This window comes from Phyllobates terribilis, unplaced genomic scaffold (genome assembly GCF_046119375.1).
Source record: "Phyllobates terribilis strain yellow unplaced genomic scaffold, ASM4611937v1 Scaffold_2__4_contigs__length_985480577, whole genome shotgun sequence".
Taxonomy (NCBI): Eukaryota; Metazoa; Chordata; class Amphibia; order Anura; family Dendrobatidae; genus Phyllobates; species Phyllobates terribilis.
In genome coordinates, this window is record NW_027362762.1 from 202,838,331 (window position 1) to 202,859,322 (window position 20,992).

General features: G+C 40.7%; 1 protein-coding gene across 4 annotated transcripts in view; it reads left to right on the forward strand.

The window, feature by feature from the left end:
- Positions 1-20,992, forward strand: part of FMNL3 (formin like 3) — a 110,995-nt gene that overhangs the window by 84,478 nt on the left and 5,525 nt on the right. For 3 of the 4 annotated variants that reach the window (XR_012274409.1, XM_073663814.1, XM_073663813.1), the window contains exons 5-21: positions 3,187-3,270; positions 3,614-3,766; positions 4,491-4,602; positions 8,147-8,223; positions 8,602-8,695; positions 9,004-9,078; positions 9,152-9,262; positions 9,679-9,828; positions 10,871-10,972; positions 11,388-11,691; positions 12,686-12,751; positions 12,831-12,955; positions 13,424-13,626; positions 14,673-14,907; positions 15,438-15,506; positions 15,585-15,665; positions 15,754-15,883. Coding sequence is in view for 3 of the 4 variants with exons in the window: in XM_073663814.1 (XP_073519915.1) it covers positions 3,187-3,270; positions 3,614-3,766; positions 4,491-4,602; positions 8,147-8,223; positions 8,602-8,695; positions 9,004-9,078; positions 9,152-9,262; positions 9,679-9,828; positions 10,871-10,972; positions 11,388-11,691; positions 12,686-12,751; positions 12,831-12,955; positions 13,424-13,626; positions 14,673-14,907; positions 15,438-15,506; positions 15,585-15,665; positions 15,754-15,883 (2,171 nt within the window). In the remaining variant the exon portion in view is untranslated. The remainder of the gene's footprint in view (positions 1-3,186; positions 3,271-3,613; positions 3,767-4,490; positions 4,603-8,146; positions 8,224-8,601; positions 8,696-9,003; positions 9,079-9,151; positions 9,263-9,678; positions 9,829-10,870; positions 10,973-11,387; positions 11,692-12,685; positions 12,752-12,830; positions 12,956-13,423; positions 13,627-14,672; positions 14,908-15,437; positions 15,507-15,584; positions 15,666-15,753; positions 15,884-20,992) is intronic. The other variant, XM_073663815.1, reaches the window with a different exon arrangement.

Sequence of the window (20,992 nt, forward strand, 5' to 3'; positions counted from 1 at the left end):
TGTCATATTAGTTCTGTTGAGCTGTTTAATTTGTTCTTATTTGACTGATTTATTACAAACAGCAGAAAGTTTGTAAATTTTGCTAATAAAACTAATTTGTAATTTGGGTTGAATAATTTTGATTGCAACTGTATATACAGCATATTTATGCAGAAACTTTACGAACCAAGTACTGTTATAAGTACATTATAATACATTGTTGTAATTCACATGTGCATTCACAATCTTGTAGGCTTCAGAGCTTGGAAGTTATGTTCTTCGCTTAACTTTTAATGATGGGGATAAATATTATAACCTATCCATAGAATAAGTGATAAGCCCCCACCGATTCCCAAGAACAGGGTCCTAAAATGTCGGCAGCACTGCATTCATTCTCTATTAGGAAAAATCCTACTTTGGAAATGAGGATATGAGGCCAGTATGATAAAGAAAATGAGGGGACGAGATATGTGCCCTGCTTGTTTACATTGTTCTGGATATGTACCCTACTGGTTTACATTGTATAGATATGTGCCTTGCTGGTTTACACTGTATAGATATGGGCCCTGCTGGTTTACACAGTATAGATGTGTACCCTACTGGTTTACACTGTATAGATATGGGCCCTGCTGGTCTATGTATAGATATGGGCCCTGCTGGTCTATGTATAGATATGGGCCCTGCTGGTCTATGTATAGATATGTACCCTGCTGGTTTACATTGTATAGATATGTGCCTTGCTGGTTTACACTGTATAGATATGAGCCCTGCTGGTTTACATTGTATAGATATGTGCCTTGCTGGTTTACATTCCATAGATATGGGCCCTGCTGGTTTACACTGTATAGAAATGGGCCCTGCTAGTTTACACTGTATAGATACAAGTGCATCTCACTAAATTAGAATATCATAAAAAAGTTAATTTATTTCAGTTCTTCAATACAAAAAGTGAAACTCATATATTATATAGTCATTACAAACAGAGTGATCTATTTCAAGTGTTTATTTCTGTTAATGTTGATGATTATGGATTACAGCCAATGAAAACACAAAAGTCATTGTCTCAGTAAATTAGAATACTTTATAACAACAGCTTCAAAAATGTTTTTAAAATCCGAAATGTTGGCCTATTGAAATGTATGTTCAGTAAATGCACTCAATACTTGGTCGGGGCTCCTTTTGCATCAATTACTGCATCAATGCGGCGTGGCATGGAGGTGATCAGCCTGTGGCACTGCTGAGGTGTTATGGAAGCCCAGGTTGCTTTGATAGCAGCCTTCAGGTCATCTGCATTGTTGGGTCTGGTGTCTCTCATCTTCCTCTTGACAATACCCCATTGAATCTCTATGGGGTTAAGGTCAGGCGAGTTTGCTGGTCAGTCAAGCACAGTGATACTGTTGTTGTTAAACCAGGTATTGGTACTTTTGGCAGTGTGGACAGGTACCAAGTACTGCTGGAGAATGAAATTTCCATCTTCAAAAAGCTTGTCGGCAGAGGGAAGCATGAAGTGCTCTAAAATTTCCTGGTAGACGGCTGCACTGACTTTGGTCTTGATAAAACACAGTGGACCTACACCAGCAGATGACATGGCTCCCCAAACCATCACTGATTGTGGAAACTTCACACTAGACCTCAAGAAGCTTGGATTGTGGCCTCTCCACTCTTCCTCCAGACTCTGGGACCTTGATTTCCAAATGAAATGCAAAATTTACTTTCATCTGAAAACGACTCCTTGGACCACTGAGCAACAGTCCAGGTCTTTTTCTCCTTGGCCCAGGTAAGACGCTTCTGGCTTTGTCTATTGGTCATGAGTGGCTTGACACAAGGAATGCGACACTTGTAGCCCATGTCCTGGATACATCTGTGTGTGGTGGCTCTTGAAGCAATGACTGAAGCAGCAGTCCACTCCTTGTGAGTCTCCCCCAAATTTTTGGATGGCCTTTTCTTAACAATCCTTTCAAGGCTGCGGTTATCCCGGTTGCATGTGCACCTTTTTCTACCACACTTTTTCCTTCCACTCAACTATCCATTAATATGCTTGGATACAGCACTCTGTGAGCAGCCAGCTTCTTTAGCAATGACCTTTTGTGGCTTACCCTCCTTGTGGAGTGTGTCAATGACTGCCTGCTGGACATTTGTCAAGTCAGCAGTCTTCCCCATGATTGTGGAGACTACTGAAACAGAATAAGGGACCTTTTTAAACACGTAGGAAGCCTTTGCAGGTGTTTTTTGTTAATTATTCTAATTTACTGAGATAATGACTTTTGTGTTTTCATTGGCAGTAAGCCATATTCATCAACATTAACAGAAATAAACACTTCAAATAGATCACTCTGTTTGTAATGACTCTATATAATATATGAGTGTCACTTTTTGTATTGAAGAACTGAAATAAATTAACTTTTTGATGATATTCTAATTTAGTGAGAAGCACTTGTATGTGCCCTGTTGGTTTACACTGTATAGATATGGGCCCTGCTGGTTTGCATTGCATAGATATGTGCCCTGTTGGTTTACATTGTATAGATGTGGGCCCTCCTGGTTTACACTGTATAGATATGTGCCCTGCTGGTTTACATTGTATAGATGTGTGCCCTGCTGGTTTACATTGGTCTGGATATGTGCCCTGCTGGTTTACACTGTATAGATATGTGCCCTGCTGATTTACATTGCATTGATATGAGCCCTGCTGATTTTCATTGCATTGATATGAGCCCTGTTGGTTTACATTGCATAGATATGGGCCCTGCTGGTATACAGTGTATAGATATGTGCCCTGCTGGTTTACACTGTATAGCTATGTGCCCTGCTGGTTTACATTGGTCTGGATATGTGCCCTGCAGGTTTACACTGTATAGATATGTGCCCTGCTGGTTTACATTGTATAGCTATGTGCCCTGCTGGTTTACATTGTATAGTTATGTGCCCTGCTGGTTTACATGGATCAATTATGCCAAGATTTACAAACTACTAATCCAAGTCGTTATTTTGAAATAAGACATCTGCATAGAACATTCTATAGTTTTTTGATTAGAGAAACCGCACTTGTACCACAATGATCAGGTTATTGGTTACTGGGGTCCAGTGGATGCCGTAGGTGTCTGTCTCCCATTATAAGTGGACACAGCAGAACTGGTGTATACAGAACCTATTATAAATGTAATCTATATGCTCTTTTATGAGACTGACACTAATGCTTTTTTACAGGTGGGTGCGGGAGTTTTTGAACAATGACAACAAGGGCCTGGATGTGTTGGTGGAGTATCTCTCCTTTGCACAGTGCGCGGTTATGTAAGTATAGCCAGATCATTCAGGAGTATTCAAAGGAGAAAAGTAATGAGGGCTTAGGTGTATTAATGAGGATATACTCTTCACACTAATAGCAATGATGATGCTTGTACAGTTCCTTCTCTTAGTGCTGAAGTAGAAGCATGTGCCCCCATAACCGTTTCCACCCTGCACCGCCTTCCATCTGGAGCTGAGTTTGCAGTCGTCTATGTTTTTCGGTCCCAGTCACTCCAGCCATTGAGCATTTTCAGTCTGGAATCCATTCTGCTGCTTTGTAGCTTTGCTTTATCCAGTCCTCTCTCTGCCCCCTGGCCGCTCAAGCTTCTTCTGTATCCTCTTGATGTAGGTTTGATTTTGATGGCCTGGAAAACGGGGAGGATGGCTTGGTTGAAAAGTCCAAATCGTGGAGCAGATCCATCGAGGATCTGCAGAATCCCAACGCCCTCCCTGCCCCTTTCACCAACGGCCTCGCTCGCTCTGCCCGCCAGTCTGTGCTCCGGTATGTATTTGTGCGCTAGCTCCTTGTCTCTGCAGCCTACTTGCCAATATGCCATGTTTGTGATTCTTCCATATCTTGTCCATCCATGAAAATGTGAGCAAGTAGCACCTGGAAATATGAAGGGTTCTTGTCCATTCATAAGCTCCTGTCAATTATCATTCTTCTATTGATAGTTACATTATATTATAATTTCCCCAAATATCATGAATTCATTTTTAAATGTATTTGGTAGGTATACTGCAAAAGTATGTGTTAGTTTCTTCATTGATCTCTCTTTAGTGCGAATTGTTAACCATGAAACTCCCATCTGATGAGTTCAAAACATGTGGGCTCCACAGTGCCCCTCTCAGTCATCATGGGCAGAGCCATAAGCAGTGGTGCGCGGCAACACTGCGCTGTCCAACTGCGAATGATGAAAATAAAAACTGTGACCCCTGTCGCACATGATTTAAAAAACATTGCAAAAAATATATATTTCTGCTGAAGATTATTTTATTATATCAACATTGTACAACCCATTTTTATTTTTTGGGTGTTACTGCCACAAGAATCCAACCACATTGTAATCATTACTTTACACCAGGCTTTGCTATTGTTGGAGTGTAAATACTATAACAATATAAACTCATTTATCAATGTAAGCATGTGCAACTAGAGAAGGAAACGTGTCCTGTAATAGGCGGCAAAGCATCTTAACCTTTGCAAAATCACTTTCTCCCAATAGCAGCTACAATACATTACCAGGAAAGAAAGCTCTGAAAAACTCCAGATTGGTCAGTCAGAAAGACGACGTACATGTGTGCATCATGTGCCTGCGAGCGATAATGAATTACCAGGTAAAGAAAAGGTGCCTTTTATGCTCTCATTGATTTTAGGATATGGGTGGGAGAACATGAGCAGACCTATACATATATACATGCACGCATACACACACAAACACACACACACACACACAAACACACACACACACACACACACACGTGCATATTCATACATACAGTTGAAACCAGAAGTTTACATACACTATATAAAAAGACACATATACATGTTTTTCTCAATATCTGACATGAAATCAGAATAAACCTTTCCCATTTTAGGTTAATTAGGCTTACCATAATTTTTAATATTTGCCAAATGCCAGAATAAGAGAGAGATGTTTTAAGGCATTTGTATTACTACTGCAAAGTCAAAAGTTTCCATACCTTTATTTAGTATTTTGTACCATTGCCCTTAAACTGAATGACTTGGGTGAAACGTTTGAGATATCCTTCCACAACCTTCTCACAATAGTTGGTCGGAATTTTGGCCCATTCCTCCTGACAAAACTGGTGTAACTGATCCAGGTTTGTAGGTTGCCTTGCTCGCACCTGCCTTTTCAGCTTTGCCTATAAATTTTTAATAGGATTGAGATCAGGGCTTTGTGATGGCCACTCCAAAACATTGACTTTGTTATCCTTAAGCCACTTTGTTACCATTTTGGCAGTATGCTTCAGGTCATTGTCCATTTGGAATACCCATTTCCGCCCAAGCTTTAACTTCCTGGCTGATGTCTTGAGATGTTGCTTCAGTATTGCCACATAATCTTCTTTTCTCCTGATGCCATCTATTTTGTGAAGTGCACCAGTCCCTCCTGCAGCAAAGCAACCCCAGAGCATGATGCTGCCACCCACTTGTTTCACAGTTGGGATGGTGTTTTTAGACTTCCAAGCTTCTCCCTTTTTCCTCCAAGCGTAACGATGGTCATTATGCCCAAAAAGTTCAATTTTAATTTCATCAGACCACAGGACATGTCTCCAAATATTAAGGTCTTTGTTCCTGTGTGCATTTGCAAACATTAATCTTGCTTTTTTATGTTTCTTTTGGAGTAATGGCTTCTTCCTGGCAGAGTTGCCTTTCAGCCCATGTTGATACAGTACTCGTTTCACTGTGGTTATTGACACAATCTTACCAGCTTCCGCCATCATCTTCACAAGGTCTTTTGCTTTTGTCCTTGGGTTGATATGCACATGTTGAAGCAAAGCTCGTTCATCTCTGGGACACAGAACCCTTCTCCTTCCTGAGCGGTATGATGGCTGGACATTCCCATCTTGTTTGTGCTTGCATAGAATTGTTTGTAAAGATGAACGAGGCACCTTGAGGTATCTTGAAATTGTACCCAAGGATGAGCCACACTTGTGCAAGTGCACAATTCTCCTACTGAAATATTGGCTGATTTCTTTAGACTTTCTCATGAAGCTACACAAAGAAGCAGTGTGTGTTTCAGGTGTGCATTAAAATACATCCACAGGGGTGTCTAATTAACTCAGATGTTGCCAAAAAAACTATCAGAAGCTTCCAAATACATGACATCATCATATGGGCTGTCCAGAATTGTTTAAAGGCATACTAATCTTAGTGTTTGTTAACTTTTGACTTTGCAGTAAGTAATAAAAATGCCTTAAAACATTCTCTCTCTCTCATTATTCTGACATTTGGCAAATATTAAAAATTCTGGTAATCCTAATTGACCTAAAACGGGAAATGTTTATTCTGATTTCATGTCAGATATTGAGAAAAACATGCATATGTGTCTTTTTATAAAGTGTAAGTAAACTTCTGGTTTCAACTGTACGTACGTACGTACATACATACATACATACAGTACAGACCAAAAGTTTGGACACACCTTCTCACTTAAAGATTTTTCTGTATTTTCATAACTATGAAAATTGTACATTCACACTGAAGGCATCAAAACTATGAATTAACACATGTTGAATTATATACGTTACAAAAAAGTGTGAAACAACTGAAAATATGTCTTATATTCTAGGTTCTTCAAAGTAGCCACCTTTTGCTTTGATGACTGCTTTGCACATTCTTGGCATTCTCTTGATGAGCTTCAAAAGGTAGTCACCGGAAATGGTCTTCCAACAATGTTGAAGGAGTTCCCAGAGATGCTTAGCACTTGTTGGCCCTTTTGCCTTCACTCTGCGGTCCAGCTCACCCCAAACCATCTCGATAGGGTTCAGGTCTGGTGACTGTGGAGGCCAGGTCATCTGGTGTAGCACCCCATCACTCTCCTTCTTGGTCAAGTGATGTTTGGGGTCATTGTCCTGTTGAAAAATAAATGATGGTCCAACTAAACGCAAACTGGATGGAATAGCATGCAGCTGCAAGATGCTGTGGTAGCCATGCTGGTTCAGTATGCCTTCAATTTTGAATAAATCCCCAAGTGTGTCACCAGCAAAGCACCCCCACACCATCACACCTCCTCCTCCATGCTTCACGGTGGGAACCAGGCATGTAGAGTCCATCCGTTCACCTTTTCTGCGTCGCACAAAGAAACGGTGGTTGGAACCAAAGATCTCAAATTTGGACTCATCAGACCAAAGCACAGATTTCCACTGGTCTAATGTCCATTCCTTGTGTTCTTTAGCCCAAACAAGTCTCTTCTGCTTGTTGCCTGTCCTTAGCAGTGGTTTCCTAGCAGCTATTTTACCATGAAGACCTGCTGCACAAAGTTTCCTCTTAACAGTTGTTGAAGAGATGTGTCTGCTGCTAGAACTCTGAGCTGCTGTTAACCTGCGATTTCTGAGGCTGGTGACTCGGATAAACTTATCCTCAGAAGTAGAGGTGACTCTTGGTCTTCCTTTCCTGGGGCTGTCCTCATGTGAGCCAGTTTCTTTGTAGCGCTTGATGGTTTTTGCAACTGCACTTGGGGACACTCAAAGTTTACCCAATTTTTCGCACTGACTGACCTTCATTTCTTAAAGTAATGATGGCCACTCGTTTTTCTTTACTTAGCTGCTTTTTTCTTGCCATAATACAAATTCTAACAGTCTATTCAGTAGGACTATCAGCTGTGTATCCACCTGACTTCTGCACAACACAACTGATGGTCCCAACCCCATTTATAAGGCAAGAAATCCCACTTATTAAGCCTGACAGGGCACACCTGTGAAGTGAAAACCATTTCTGGTGACTACCTCTTGAAGCTCATCAAGAGAATGCCAAGAGTGTCCAAAGCAGTCATCAAAGCAAAAGGTGGCTACTTTGAAGAACCTAGTATATAAGACATATTTTCAGTTGTTTCACACTTTTTTGTTAAGTATATAATTCCACATGTGTTAATTCATAGTTTTGATGCCTTCAGTGTGAATGTACAATTTTCATAGTCATGAAAATACAGAAAAATCTTTAAATGAGAAGGTGTGTCCAAACTTTTGGTCTGTACTGTACATACATTCATATATACATACATGCATACACCAATGAATACACACACACGAACATACATCATAACGTGCACACACACACACACATATATTAATGTCTCAGATTGAACTGGATTCTGGACTCCTGGACATTAACAACTGTTTTCTCTTACTTTTGTTCTAGTATGGCTTCAATCTGGTAATGTCTCATCCTCACGCAGTCAATGAAATTGCTCTTAGCCTGAACAACAAGAATCCGAGGTAATAGTCCATGCAAAGGGCACAGCTTACTAAGCAGCCATTTAAGATGAGTGTTGTGGATGAGGTGGCACAACAGGCAATGAGGTCCTTGTATTAGTACTAGCGCACCGCCCAAGTGTCCCCCAGACCAGGGTGTGACTGAAGCTCCAGGCACCATAAGTCATATTGGAAAAAGTGTTCTAGGGCCTCCTAAGAATAGGTTTAGTAGGAAAGTAGGGTACAGAGGGCTAGGTAATCTGTGTCCCGGTGGGTCATGTCCCTGTATCTTTATCTTCTGTCCTGAGGTCCTCCTGCGCTGTAGTAACAGTTGACAGTTTTGCAGTTTACTCACCGTCTAGTAGTACATTTTAAGTTGACATTATTTTTTTTGTTGTTTAGGACTAAAGCTCTGGTCTTAGAACTACTGGCGGCTGTGTGTCTTGTCCGAGGAGGCCATGAAATCATTCTTTCTGCTTTTGACAACTTTAAAGAGGTAAAAATGGAGATTAGGACACTAAATAATTATACTCTAGAGCGTCCTTCAGTGTGATCGGTACTGGGACCCCTAAATACATTTTTGGCTAGCCTTTTATTTTAAAGTCATGGTGTTTCATGCAGTTTATTGGTGTATCATTTCACATACTATAGTAGAGGCTGCTCAGGTCTCACTTCCTTGTGCTTAAAGTTTAAACACGTGCTACTTTTTATTGCTGTCGTCTTTGCATTTTTCTAAGCTGTTCATACATCCCATTGTGTTGTAACAATACTTGAGCATAAATGAATCTGTTACATTTTTTTCAGGTCTGTAAGGAGAAGCATCGCTTTGAGAAGCTGATGGAATATTTCCGGAATGAAGATGGTAACATTGATTTTATGGTAAGTGACGGGACAGGTATCTACTTATATTCTGCTGCCAGGGTCACTTGTTAATATACAATCATTCTTACAGGTTGCATGCATGCAGTTCATTAACATCGTTGTCCATTCTGTGGAAGACATGAATTTCCGTGTACACCTTCAATTCGAGTTCACCAAGTTGGGCCTTGAAGAATTTCTGGAGGTGAGGATATAAATGTATCTTCTGAAAATAGTCAGTGAAACCGTGGGATTATTGCACATCTCCAAAGCCACAGTCAGCTTCCTAGCTCCCACGAGTATGACATCAAAGTCAAGTAGTAAAAAAATAGTTAAAATTCCAAATCGCGTCAAATCAAGCAAAATACATGTTGATGCGTTTTGACCACTTGTCGGTCTGAGTCGTAATAGATCAGCGGAAATGCGTCAATATGTATTCCACTATGTGATGTGGAATTTTAATGTTTAAGATGGAATAAAGAACACATACAAGAAACCACATTCATTACTTTTTGACTTAGATATTTTCTGAAAACTTGTATAATTGAGATGACTGCATGGGGTTCTCACACTGACACCTCCTGATATGATGTCACGTTCTGGTTCATTGCTTCTCTACAGAAGTCCAAGCACACAGAGAGTGAGAAGCTGCTGGTTCAGATCCAGGCTTACCTGGACAATGTGTTTGATGTCGGGGGTCTGCTGGAAGATGCCGAGACTAAGAATGTTGCACTTGAGAAAGTGGAAGAGCTGGAAGAACATCTGTCTCATGTGAGTAAATGTAGACTTCTTTCACTAGTTAGGTGAAGGACATCTCTACCTTAATACATTTCTATTAGTGGAGACGTCTACCTGGGTGTAGATACCCAACTAACTTGGTCAAACTTAGAAGGAAATATGGGCACATTTTCTTATATTCCTTAGTCATAAACCTCAATGTAAATGAATCGAATAATGAATTCTGTTAAGTGGCATCCGACATCTCTTTTCCTCAACCAATCTCATAAACGTGATCATATAGTCCAGCCAAGCAGGCACAATACTTGTATTCAAGGGAAAAGTGGCATCTTCACATATCTGTCACTGCTTGTCTCAGGGCAGTCATGATTGAATGGGTTGAAATCCAATGTGTCCCAATAATATCCATTAGGAAGTTGCCCTCATGCGATTTTCATGGAATCCATTAACAAAAATCTCTATGACCGGTATTAGATTCTTAAAACATAGATGGACAAAATTCTGCAGAACTTAGGAGCAGTACGGAAGCTAATTTTACTTTTTTTCTAGGCTTCGAATATGCCCTCCCCTTTAACGAAAAGAACCAAAAAAGTTAGCACCATTTTTGCCTCCCTACTTGTAGCTATGCATACTCCTTTGGTTGAAATAATGTTATTTTTCATCTTTTTTTCCCACCATTCTGCATTTGATTGATATTTTTATTATGGGATTTTATGGCTCATTTGCAAATATTTTGATTGCTGTTTATTTGCTTTGAAACAAATTCTTAGGTAGAAAACACTGTAATCATGTGATGAGGTTTCCTGAAGCAGTGCTGTGAGCGTTCCTTGGGGTGATCCCTGTAACACTTGTAGCTTGCAGCACTACACATGTGAAAGTGAAAGATGGGGGTGATCTCATCCTTCCCCTTTGGAAGGTTTGGTAATTTTGAGGGTTTTTTTCCCAGTGTCTTGTGTAAAGTTAGCAAAAAAAATTCCTTTTGGTTTCATATGATACGAGAGAACCAATTTGAAAACATTTAGTAGACATTGTAGACACTGCACATTTAATTATTGAAGCCATGATTTTCTACCAGATGACGGAGAAGCTGCTGGATTTGGAGAATGAGAACATGATGCGGGTGGCTGAACTTGAGAAAACTCTGTTACAACGGGAAAAGGACCTGGAGCTCATGAGGGTAAGACCTAAGGATGATTACTACATGTGGAATCTGTGTCCCTGGATGTGATTTATGTAATGGAGCATATGATGTATCATTACTGTCTACTATGGGCTTGCAGTTTCCCCAGATCTTCTTTGCTTCTGTAGGCTTTCCATGCATCATTCTGGTATTAGGAATTTTCATATAATGTTTCGAAATTTGTATTAAAACTTCCATAAAACTACTTCTGCTATATGTGTGTTGCCTATATGTATAAGGTGCAATATATGTGTGCATTTTCTGAAATCTGTGCTGTTATACAATGTTCTTTCTACCGATGTTACAGTAAGGATAAATACTACACGACATATCAAGCTACAAATGTCATTACTAGTTGTGAATTATTCAAGGAATACATGGCTGTTAACTCCATTATCTCTTTGTTTTTAAGGAAACGTATGAGAAAACTAGCCACCAGGTGAACACGCTAAGGAAAATCATCAAGGAAAAGGAGGAAGCTGTCCAACATCTTCGGCAGCTGGAGCAGGCCAATGCATTGCACCAGCAGAAACACGGGTCTGCCGGCACTGTGCTGATATCTGTTGGGGGTTCTGGTGGAGATATGGGTATAATGGCAGACTTTCCACCACCTCCACCACCACCCCCTGCTCCTGCACCAGCTCCTGCAGCTCCGCCACCACCGCCGCCGCCGCCTCCACCACCACCTCCTCCTCCACCCCCTCTACATATGCAAAGTAAGGGTGCAAGATTGTTCTCTTACATATCTATTTTATGCCCATATCAGATATTAGCAGCTGCTAAATATTAGAATATTAGCTCATCGTAAAGCAGCAGTGTTTTGGTGGAAATGGAGGTGGTTTCTATATTTACTAGTAAGGGTATGAATGTGCTTTTTATCAAAACTATTCTTCCCAACAATCCTTACATACGCCTGACACCTATCAATTGAAAACCATGGACCCTGCACACCGGTAGGGTGCCACCTTGTCTATCAAGAATTATAGTTATTATATTAGTTATTATACTAGGAAGCTTTCTGTATATAGTTGTTGGGTCTAAAAAGGACTATTTAAAAACCTACTTTAGGGCCTAAATAAAAACTTAAAAAAGTGACCTTGGTTAAAATAGTACTAATCTCAATAACCTATACTGTAGAAGAATATGATTATTTTGCAAAATACATCAGATTAGAGAATCATTTAAAGAGTTTTTCCACTTTTAAAAACTTGTGCCCGAACTACTGCATAATTGTAAAACAAGAAATACAGATGATATTCCCCCTTCTCCTCTGTCCTGCGTCTATCTTTTCACCGTTTTGTTTTGCGTACACCGGTGACTTAATGAATAAAACGCACATCACCGCTGCAGCCAATCACTGAGCTGACGCTTTTGCAAATGTCCACGACACGAGCCACTGAGGTCAGTGATCTACATTGTAGTCATGATGCCACCGCTGCAGCCAAAACACAGAGCCGGGAGCAGCGACTGAGAGCCGGCACTGGACACAGGGAGAGTATTCTTTTGGTTTTCTTTTTGCAAGTATGCAATCGTTTGGACACAAGTTCTTTTGACAGTGGAAAACCCCTTTAAATATGTTCAATATGAATGTTCAATTTAATGTGTTCATTATCATAGCTGTGTGTACTTTGAGCCAGTCTTCTAGGTTGTGAATGCATAGTTATGTACATAGACACGTATCTCTGAAATATATTTCATGTACTCCTATAGATAAATGTCCCCCCCCACCGCCACTTCCATCTTCTTGTCCTGTCATCATCACAACTGGATTATCAGGTACTACAGGTGGCCATTATATCATAAGCTCTGGTTGTGCTAATTTATTCCACAATTTACCATAAAATTCCTATTTCAGCGATCCGAATCAAGAAACCGATAAAAACAAAATTCCGCTTACCTGTGTTTAATTGGACGGCACTGAAGCCCAACCAGATTAGTGGGACAGTGTTCAGCGACCTTGACGATGAGCGCATTTTACAGGTGACATAAGTTACACAGTGTTTGTTATTACAGCCTGTACATGCACGTGTAAGGCAGGTCAGCCACATGGATACTCTGCATTTAAAGGGAGCTACCTATTATCCTGATTCTCACAGAGAGCTATTATCTGCCATTTTGTGGAGTAACATCCAGATCACTGTGTTTTTTGTTTTTTTTTTGACTAGTAATTCATTTTTTTAAAGCTAGTCAAGTTCCTCAAACAGGTCAACCTTAAATGACTATCTACTGATATTAATGTGATTTTACTAACCCAATGGTAGCTTAACCCCCTCTTCTGTTATCTGCCCTTTTGCAACCCTTAAGTCAACCCTTGTGCCCTCGCTCTCATTAATATCTAAATTCTCACTGCTGTTTTATCCCCCAAATTAATTTGATAATTTGTAATCGAATGTAATCATATTGTTCTGGTCTCTGGCAATGTTGCCAATAACTTCCTGTCCATTGTAGGATCTGGATATGGATAAATTTGAAGACATCTTCAAAACCAAAGCACAAGGGGCTGCCATAGACCTGACCTGCTCCAAGAATAAATCTTCTCAGAAGTCCGTCAGCAAAGTAACCCTTCTAGAAGCCAACCGAGCCAAGAACTTAGCCATCACTCTGCGAAAAGCTGGAAGGTCAACGGAGGAGATCTGTAAAGCCATCCAAACGTAGGCTTCTGACTTCATAGTCTACTTCATCTTTTTACCTACATTTAGGTTCTGTTCACATCTGCATCATGTCTGTCATTTTATTCACAAAATTAGCGCTGCGTGTTGTGCTGTTCTTGCTGTTAAATATGACAGATCAGCCTATTCAGGCACAAAACAAAGCCCCGAGCTGTCTGAGCATATCCTATCTTCATGATAGGTCATCAGTATCAGATTGGTAGGGGTCTGACACTTGACACCCCAACCGAATAGCTGTTATTAATTGTGGCAGTGGCCGAATATAAATACTGCATATAACTTAACAGCACAGTTCCATGCAATGCATAGAGGACGCTGCCGATTACTTCAAATTCACAGCTATTTAAGGCAGTAGGTTCTGATCTGCAGCTGAGAATGCTAATCTAGAACATACAAAACCTAACATAAAAGCAAAATGAGCAAATACCCTCCAGTAGGTAAATAAATAAATAGTAATAGAACATGTAAATATCACAGGATACTTAGTTGACACTGTTTTGATCAAAAAAGCATAAAAACAATCCCACCACGACAAGGTGACCCAATTGAGATTGTCTTATCTCTAATATTAAACCTCACTATGTGTCAGCAGACCTCAATGTAGGTGAGGGCAGAACAGGACCCAGACCCGACTTTTCAGACACCTGCCCATGGAAAGCTATGTAGAAAAAATGTCCAGCCCAAAAAGCGGGAGCCATTGTCCCAGTTTGTACAAAGTACAAAAAACTAATGATACAAATCTAGAATATGATCCTACACAATTAGACCATACTTATACAAACCTAGAACATAGTCCTATACAATTTGACCATACTAATACAAATCTAGAAGATACTCATACACAATTAGACCATACTCATGCAAATCTAGAAGATACTCCTACAAAAGTGGACAATATTTGTTAAACTGTAGAACACAATTCTACCATTGGAGTACTGTTGGATTTCACCCTTCTAAATATATATATTTTTTTTATTTTCATGCTTACGAATTCAGAAAATAATCCACTTGGTTTGGCTTCATTACAGGTTCGACTTGCGGACAATCCCCGTGGACTTTGTGGAGTGTCTGGTGCGTTTTCTTCCCACAGAAGCAGAAGTTAAGTTACTGAGACAGTACGAGAAGGAGAGGAAGCCTCTCGAGGACCTTTCTGATGAAGACCGATTTATGATGCTCTTCAGTAAAGTGGAACGTCTCTCCCAGAGAATGTCTATCATGACGTTCATGGGCAACTTCAATGAGAACCTGCAGTTGCTCACACCGGTATGAAGACATTAAAATCACAAGATATTTTATTCTCATAGGTCATTGCTGATGATTAAGCACATGGGTATAGGGGATAAACCGCGCTCAATCAGAAGTCCACTGCTAGCTTTAATTTTTAATATTTTTCCCTTCCTAAATATTTTCCCTCTATTCACATCTGTGTCAGAACCTCCATGACATACTTTGTCATTCTGACTGGAAGAAAGGTGCTGCATTCAGCCCTAATTTTACTATTAAACCATCACGGAAGAACCAGACAATGGGGTCCGTGTGGCACTAACCATGTCCGCCATGACAAATTGAGCACTTTGCCATGAATGGCAACCACAAGGCAGATGTGAACAGAGGCCAAGTCTGAGATTACAGGATGTATAGTAAATATGGGTGTCGCATCAATGTTTGATACTTGTGGCTCCGTATGAAACCTTCCATGCCTTCATTATTGACTCCTGGTATATATGTTACCCTATGATGAGATGTGTATTTTCTTTGTTGTATGTCATCTCATACATTTTCTAACATTGCAGCAACTGAATGCAGTGATTGCAGCGTCTGCTTCTGTCAAATCATCTCCGAAGTTGAAACAAATGCTGGAGGTGGGTGAGAGCCTGAGGATTAGGTCTAAACTGCTTTGTGATATGGCAAATGTTGAACTGACTCTGTCTTTTGCTCAGATTATCCTCGCTTTAGGCAATTACATGAACAGCAGCAAGAGAGGATCCGTTTACGGGTTCAAACTACAGAGCTTGGATTTGGTAAGATGGTCATTATCACTAATAGCCCTGGAGAGGAGCTCACTCCGGTATGCTATTCCGATATCTCATCATTTCATGTCTGCTCTAGCTCCAAGACACAAAGTCAACGGACAGGAAAATGACCCTATTAAACTACATTGCATTGATTTGCAAGGAGAAGTATCCTGAAGTGGCCACTTTCTATAATGAGCTTCACTTTGTAGAGAAGGCAGCGGCAGGTAAGAACGTCAGCCTGATGTCAACTGTGAGAAGAGACCATTTATAGCTTATCGGAAGGGCCCTTACACAATAGACTAGCGCCGGCCAAACCCACCAGTGTCAATGAGTTCAGCTGGCAATCTAATATGTATTGGGGTCTCCAACTCTCCCCCGACATATGATCTCATGTCCGATTTCAGACTCTCATCCTTTTGTTCTCAGTGAGATAAGCCTGAGATGTCTGAATGCGGCTCATAGAAAACATAGAAGTGCTTGGAAGGGCGAGCACTGCTGTGTGTGGGGAAGTCGGGCGAGGTAGCTGTCGGCAGCTATGTAAGGTGTATGGGGGGCTTAATATCTATAGTTCTTTTTAAACACACCCTTCACTGTCAATGCATTGCTCTCTATGCGTACATCACATAACTATGGCTACTTTGAACTCTCTGCATATTTTCTCTCCATTGTTCCCAAAGAAAAGTCTTACTTTAGGGCGTTTGTTTGACAATTCAATCACATTTTTCTTTGCTCGCTATTATACCCATGTTGTACAGACTATCCGGCCTTATCTGACAATTGCCTGGGGTATGGAGAAATCCTTTGTAGCAGTAAGACCTTGATCAGCAGTCATCTGTCTGTTATAATGAGATTATGCAAAGATCTTTTCAAGTGGCAGCATTTATTTCTATAAATGTATAGTTATATTACTATATTTAAATAATTAATATTTTACTACAGATATATACAGTACAGACCAAAAGTTTAAACACACCTTCTCATTTAAAGATTTTTCTGTATTTTCATGACTATGAAAATTGTACATTCACACTGAAGGCATCAAAACTATGAATTAACACATGTGGAATTATATACTTAACAAAAAAGTGTGAAACAACTGAAAATATGTCTTATATTCTAAGTTCTTCAAAGTAGCCACCTTTTGCTTTGATGACTGCTTTGCACACTCTTGGCATTCTCTTGATGAGCTTCAAGGGGTAGTCACCGGAAATGGTTTTCACTTCACAGGTGTGCCCTGTCAGGTTTAATAAGTGGGATTTCTTGCCTTATAAGGCTATGTGCCCACGATGCAGAAAATTTCTGCAGCATTTCTGCATCTCCCTGGCAGAAAAGACGCATGCAGATTGTGCATGCGTTTTTCCTGCAGAATACATGCGGAATACATGCGTATCCACATGCGTTAACACATGTGTTTCCGCATGCGGACTGAAAAGCACTTTCCAGGCGATAGCATCACTTGGAAAGTGCTTGACAACTAGGTCACACTGTATAAATCCATGCAAAAGGCATGGATTTATACAGTGTGAACGTAAAAATAAAAAAAATAAAGCTATACCTACCTCCGATGCCGCCGCGTGTGCTGTCGCGCTCCTTCCTGGTTCCTTCCTGGCTTGCCGGCATCTCGCGAGACAGGCTGCGGTCACATGTGACCGCGACGTCATCTCAGGTCCTGGAAGGAGAAGCGCTGCAGGGGCCGCCGGACAGGTGAATATAAACTTTATTTTTTATTTCATTCTTTTTTTTACAGGTACAATGGTACCCAGGTCTGGATGAGAGTCTTCTCTCCTCCAGAACTGGGTACCATCCGCACATTGAATCGCATATTATCCGCTTGTACAAATGTACAGACACGGATTCTATGCGTCTCAATGCAAGTCAATGGCGGCGCTTCCGCTGAGCTTCTGCAAAATTAATGAACATGCTGCGGATTTATGAGCGCTGCAGAAAAATCCGCAGCATGTGCACTGACATTGCGGAATGCCATTGGGGACCATGGGGTGCGGATTACCATGCGTTTTTGATGCGTTTCCGCAGCGGAAACGCATGAAAAACCATCGTGTGCACGCAGCCTAAATGGGGTTGGGACCATCAGTTGTGTTGTGCAGAAGTCAGGTGGATACACAGCTGATAGTCCTACTGAATAGACTGTGAGAATTTGTATTATGGCAAGAAAAAAGCAGCTAAGTAAAGAAAAACGAGTGGCCATCATTACTTTAAGAAATGAAGGTCAGTCAGTCCAAAAAATTGGGCAAACTTTGAAAGTGTCCCCAAGTGCAGTTGCAAAAACCATCAAGCGCTACAAAGAAACTGGCTCACATGAGGACCGCCCCAGGAAAGGAAGACCAAGAGTCACCTCTGCTTCTGAGGATACGTTTATCCGAGTCACCAGCCTCAGAAATCGCAGGTTAACAGCAGCTCAGATTAGAGGCCAGGTCAATGCCACACAGAGTTCTAGCAGCAGACACATCTCTACAACAACTGTTAAGAGGAGACTTTGTGCAGCAGGCCTTCATGGTAAAATAGCTGCTAGGAAACCACTGCTAAGGACAGGCAACAAGCAGAAGAGACTTGTTTGGGCTAAAGAACACAAGGAATGGACATTAGACCAGTGGAAATCTGTGCTTTGGTCTGATGAGTCCAAATTTGAGATCTTTGGTTCCAACCACCGTGTCTTTGTGCGACGCAGAAAAGGTGAACGGATGGACTCTACATGCCTGGTTCCCACCGTGAAGCATGGAGGAGGAGGTGTGATGGTGTGGGGGTGCTTTGCTGGTGACACTGTTGGGGATTTATTCAAAATTGAAGGCATACTGAACCAGCATGGCTACCACAGCATCTTGCAGCGGCATGCTATTCCATCCGGTTTGCGTTTAGTTGGACCATCATTTATTTTTCAACCGGACAATGACCCCAAACACACCTCCAGGCTGTGTAAGGACTATCTGACCAAGAAGGAGAGTGATGGGGTGCTACGCCAGATGACCTGGCCTCCACAGTCATCAGACCTGAACCCAATCGAGATGGTTTGGGGTGAGCTGGACCGCAGAGTGAAGGCAAAAGGGCCAACAAGTGTTAAGCATCTCTGGGAACTCCTTCAAGATTGTAGGAAGACCATTTCTGGTGACTACCTCTTGTAGCTCATCAAGAGAATGCCAAGAGTGTGCAAAGCAGTCATCAAAGCAAAAGGTGGCTACTTTGAAGAACCTAGAATATAAGACATATTTTCAGTTGTCTCACACTTTTTTGTTAAGTATATAATTCCACATGTGTTAATTCATAGTTTTGATGCCTTCAGTGTGAATGTACAATTTTTATAGTCAAGAAAATACAGAAAAATATTTTAATGAGAAGGTGTGTCCAAACTTTTGGTCTGTACTGTATATATAAAAAACTGACCGCACTTGGACCAATGTTGTTACAGAATTGCAATTTATCCATAAAAATTGGATGCTGAACTGTGGCTCCACTTGGCTTCCAATTTATTTATTTTTTCTATGCACCCACAGTCCTTAATGGGCGAGTCTCAACCGATTTATAGAAGAAACTAGTGCATGCCACGATTTCTTTCATAAAAAGATTTGGTCCGTGAAAAAGATCATTCATCTGGACTGCCCATTGAATAACATTGGTCCGAGTGCTGTCCTTTTTTTCCACGTACAGCACACAGATTGAAAATACGGTGGTGTGAATGAGCCCTAAGATAGGAACTGTGCGCCATCATTGCCCAGAGAATATGATATTTCTCTGTCAGTTATCTGTTATATACTGTAGCTGCCATAATGCTGCCACACACTGGCTATGCATATACCGTAGTATAGACAGCAAATGTATGGCGTTTCCTGGAACCGTTTTAAAACTAGAAAACAAAAAACAAATCATTAAACAACAAATTAAAACAGAACATACGATTTATTTCTCTTCTACAAACTTACATCTGCTAGAAGAGGACATTTTGCCAGTTTTCATATATTAAACTGGCCTCAAAATCGAATACTGGCTGCAGACCTGAATATAACTTCTTTTTTACTTTGTGATTCTCCTCTCCGTTGTGGAAATATTAGCTGGTATCTATCATTTTTGATAAGTGCAATTGGGCGTTTCCATATATTCTTCTCTGGGGGGGGGGTGTACTTTCCCCTTGCATGATGGTGGCCAATTATATGCAGGAGAAGGAACACCCCCCAGAAGGTCAGAAGAACATGCTTTCTCCTGTGAGATGTGATGACAAACAGCCCTGATCTCTGCTGCGCTATGTTACACATCTTGTTTTTTTCAGTGGTTTTTGATGCGTTTTTTTTATACAAATTTTCAGCTGCGTTTTACAGTACCAGTAAATTCTATGAGATTCCAGAAATCTCCAGCACACATCATGGTTTTTTTATCAAGATTTTGTGCTTTGCATGTTTGTTTTTTTTTTTTTTTTGCAGAATAGAGCATGTCACTTCTTTCAGCGTTTTTTCACCCATTCGAAGTAATGGGTGGTGAAAAATCTGCTGAAAAAACGCACCAAAAACGCAGGTGTCAGGTTTTCCAGTGGTTTTGTGGCAAAACCAGAATGAGATTTTTTTTTTTTTACTGAACTTTATGTACATGCATAAAGAGACAAAAGGACAGTGAAAGCGCAGCAAAAAAGCAAGAAAAATCCTGAACAAACCTCCTGGCAAGAGATCAGGTTTTGCTGCAGCAAAAACACAACGTGTGAACATAGCCTTACTGTGTGTTATAGAGCAGAGCTAAGTGTGATTACAAACCCCTATGCAGCTTTCCTCTAACAGTGCAGTCAGCTCTTTTTCCCCTTCCCCCACACTGACTGCTGAGATGAAAGCCGAAGGTGTTTATCACACTCAGGACTGCTCTATTTCCCCTTCCCCCACACTGACTGCTGTGAGATGAAAGCTGAAGGTGTTTATCACATGCAGCTTTGCCTTACTCTCCACATTGGCTGCAGAAGTCAGGGCTGAGAGAAGTGCTGTCTGTCAGTATATCTCGTAGGAGAGAGCATGTTCTTCTGACCTTGTTGGGGCGTGTTCGTTTTTTGTTTTTTTTTCTTCTTTCCTGCTTGTGATTGGCCATGGAGAGGAAAAAATACTTGCCCCCAGAAAATAATTCTTAGTAATGCCCCATTGGACTTATTATAATCTAAACTTTACAAGCTGATATCTCTGCAAACATGAGGAGAAATTAAAAATATATATTTTATTCGGCTCTGCACCCACTATTCCAGGAAGAAAAGGTGCTCCTTAATGTATTGAAAAGGAAATGCATGAGACTTTCACTTTAAGAGCACTTAATTACCTACCTTAAAATCTATATTTGATTTCTTTACAAGTGTA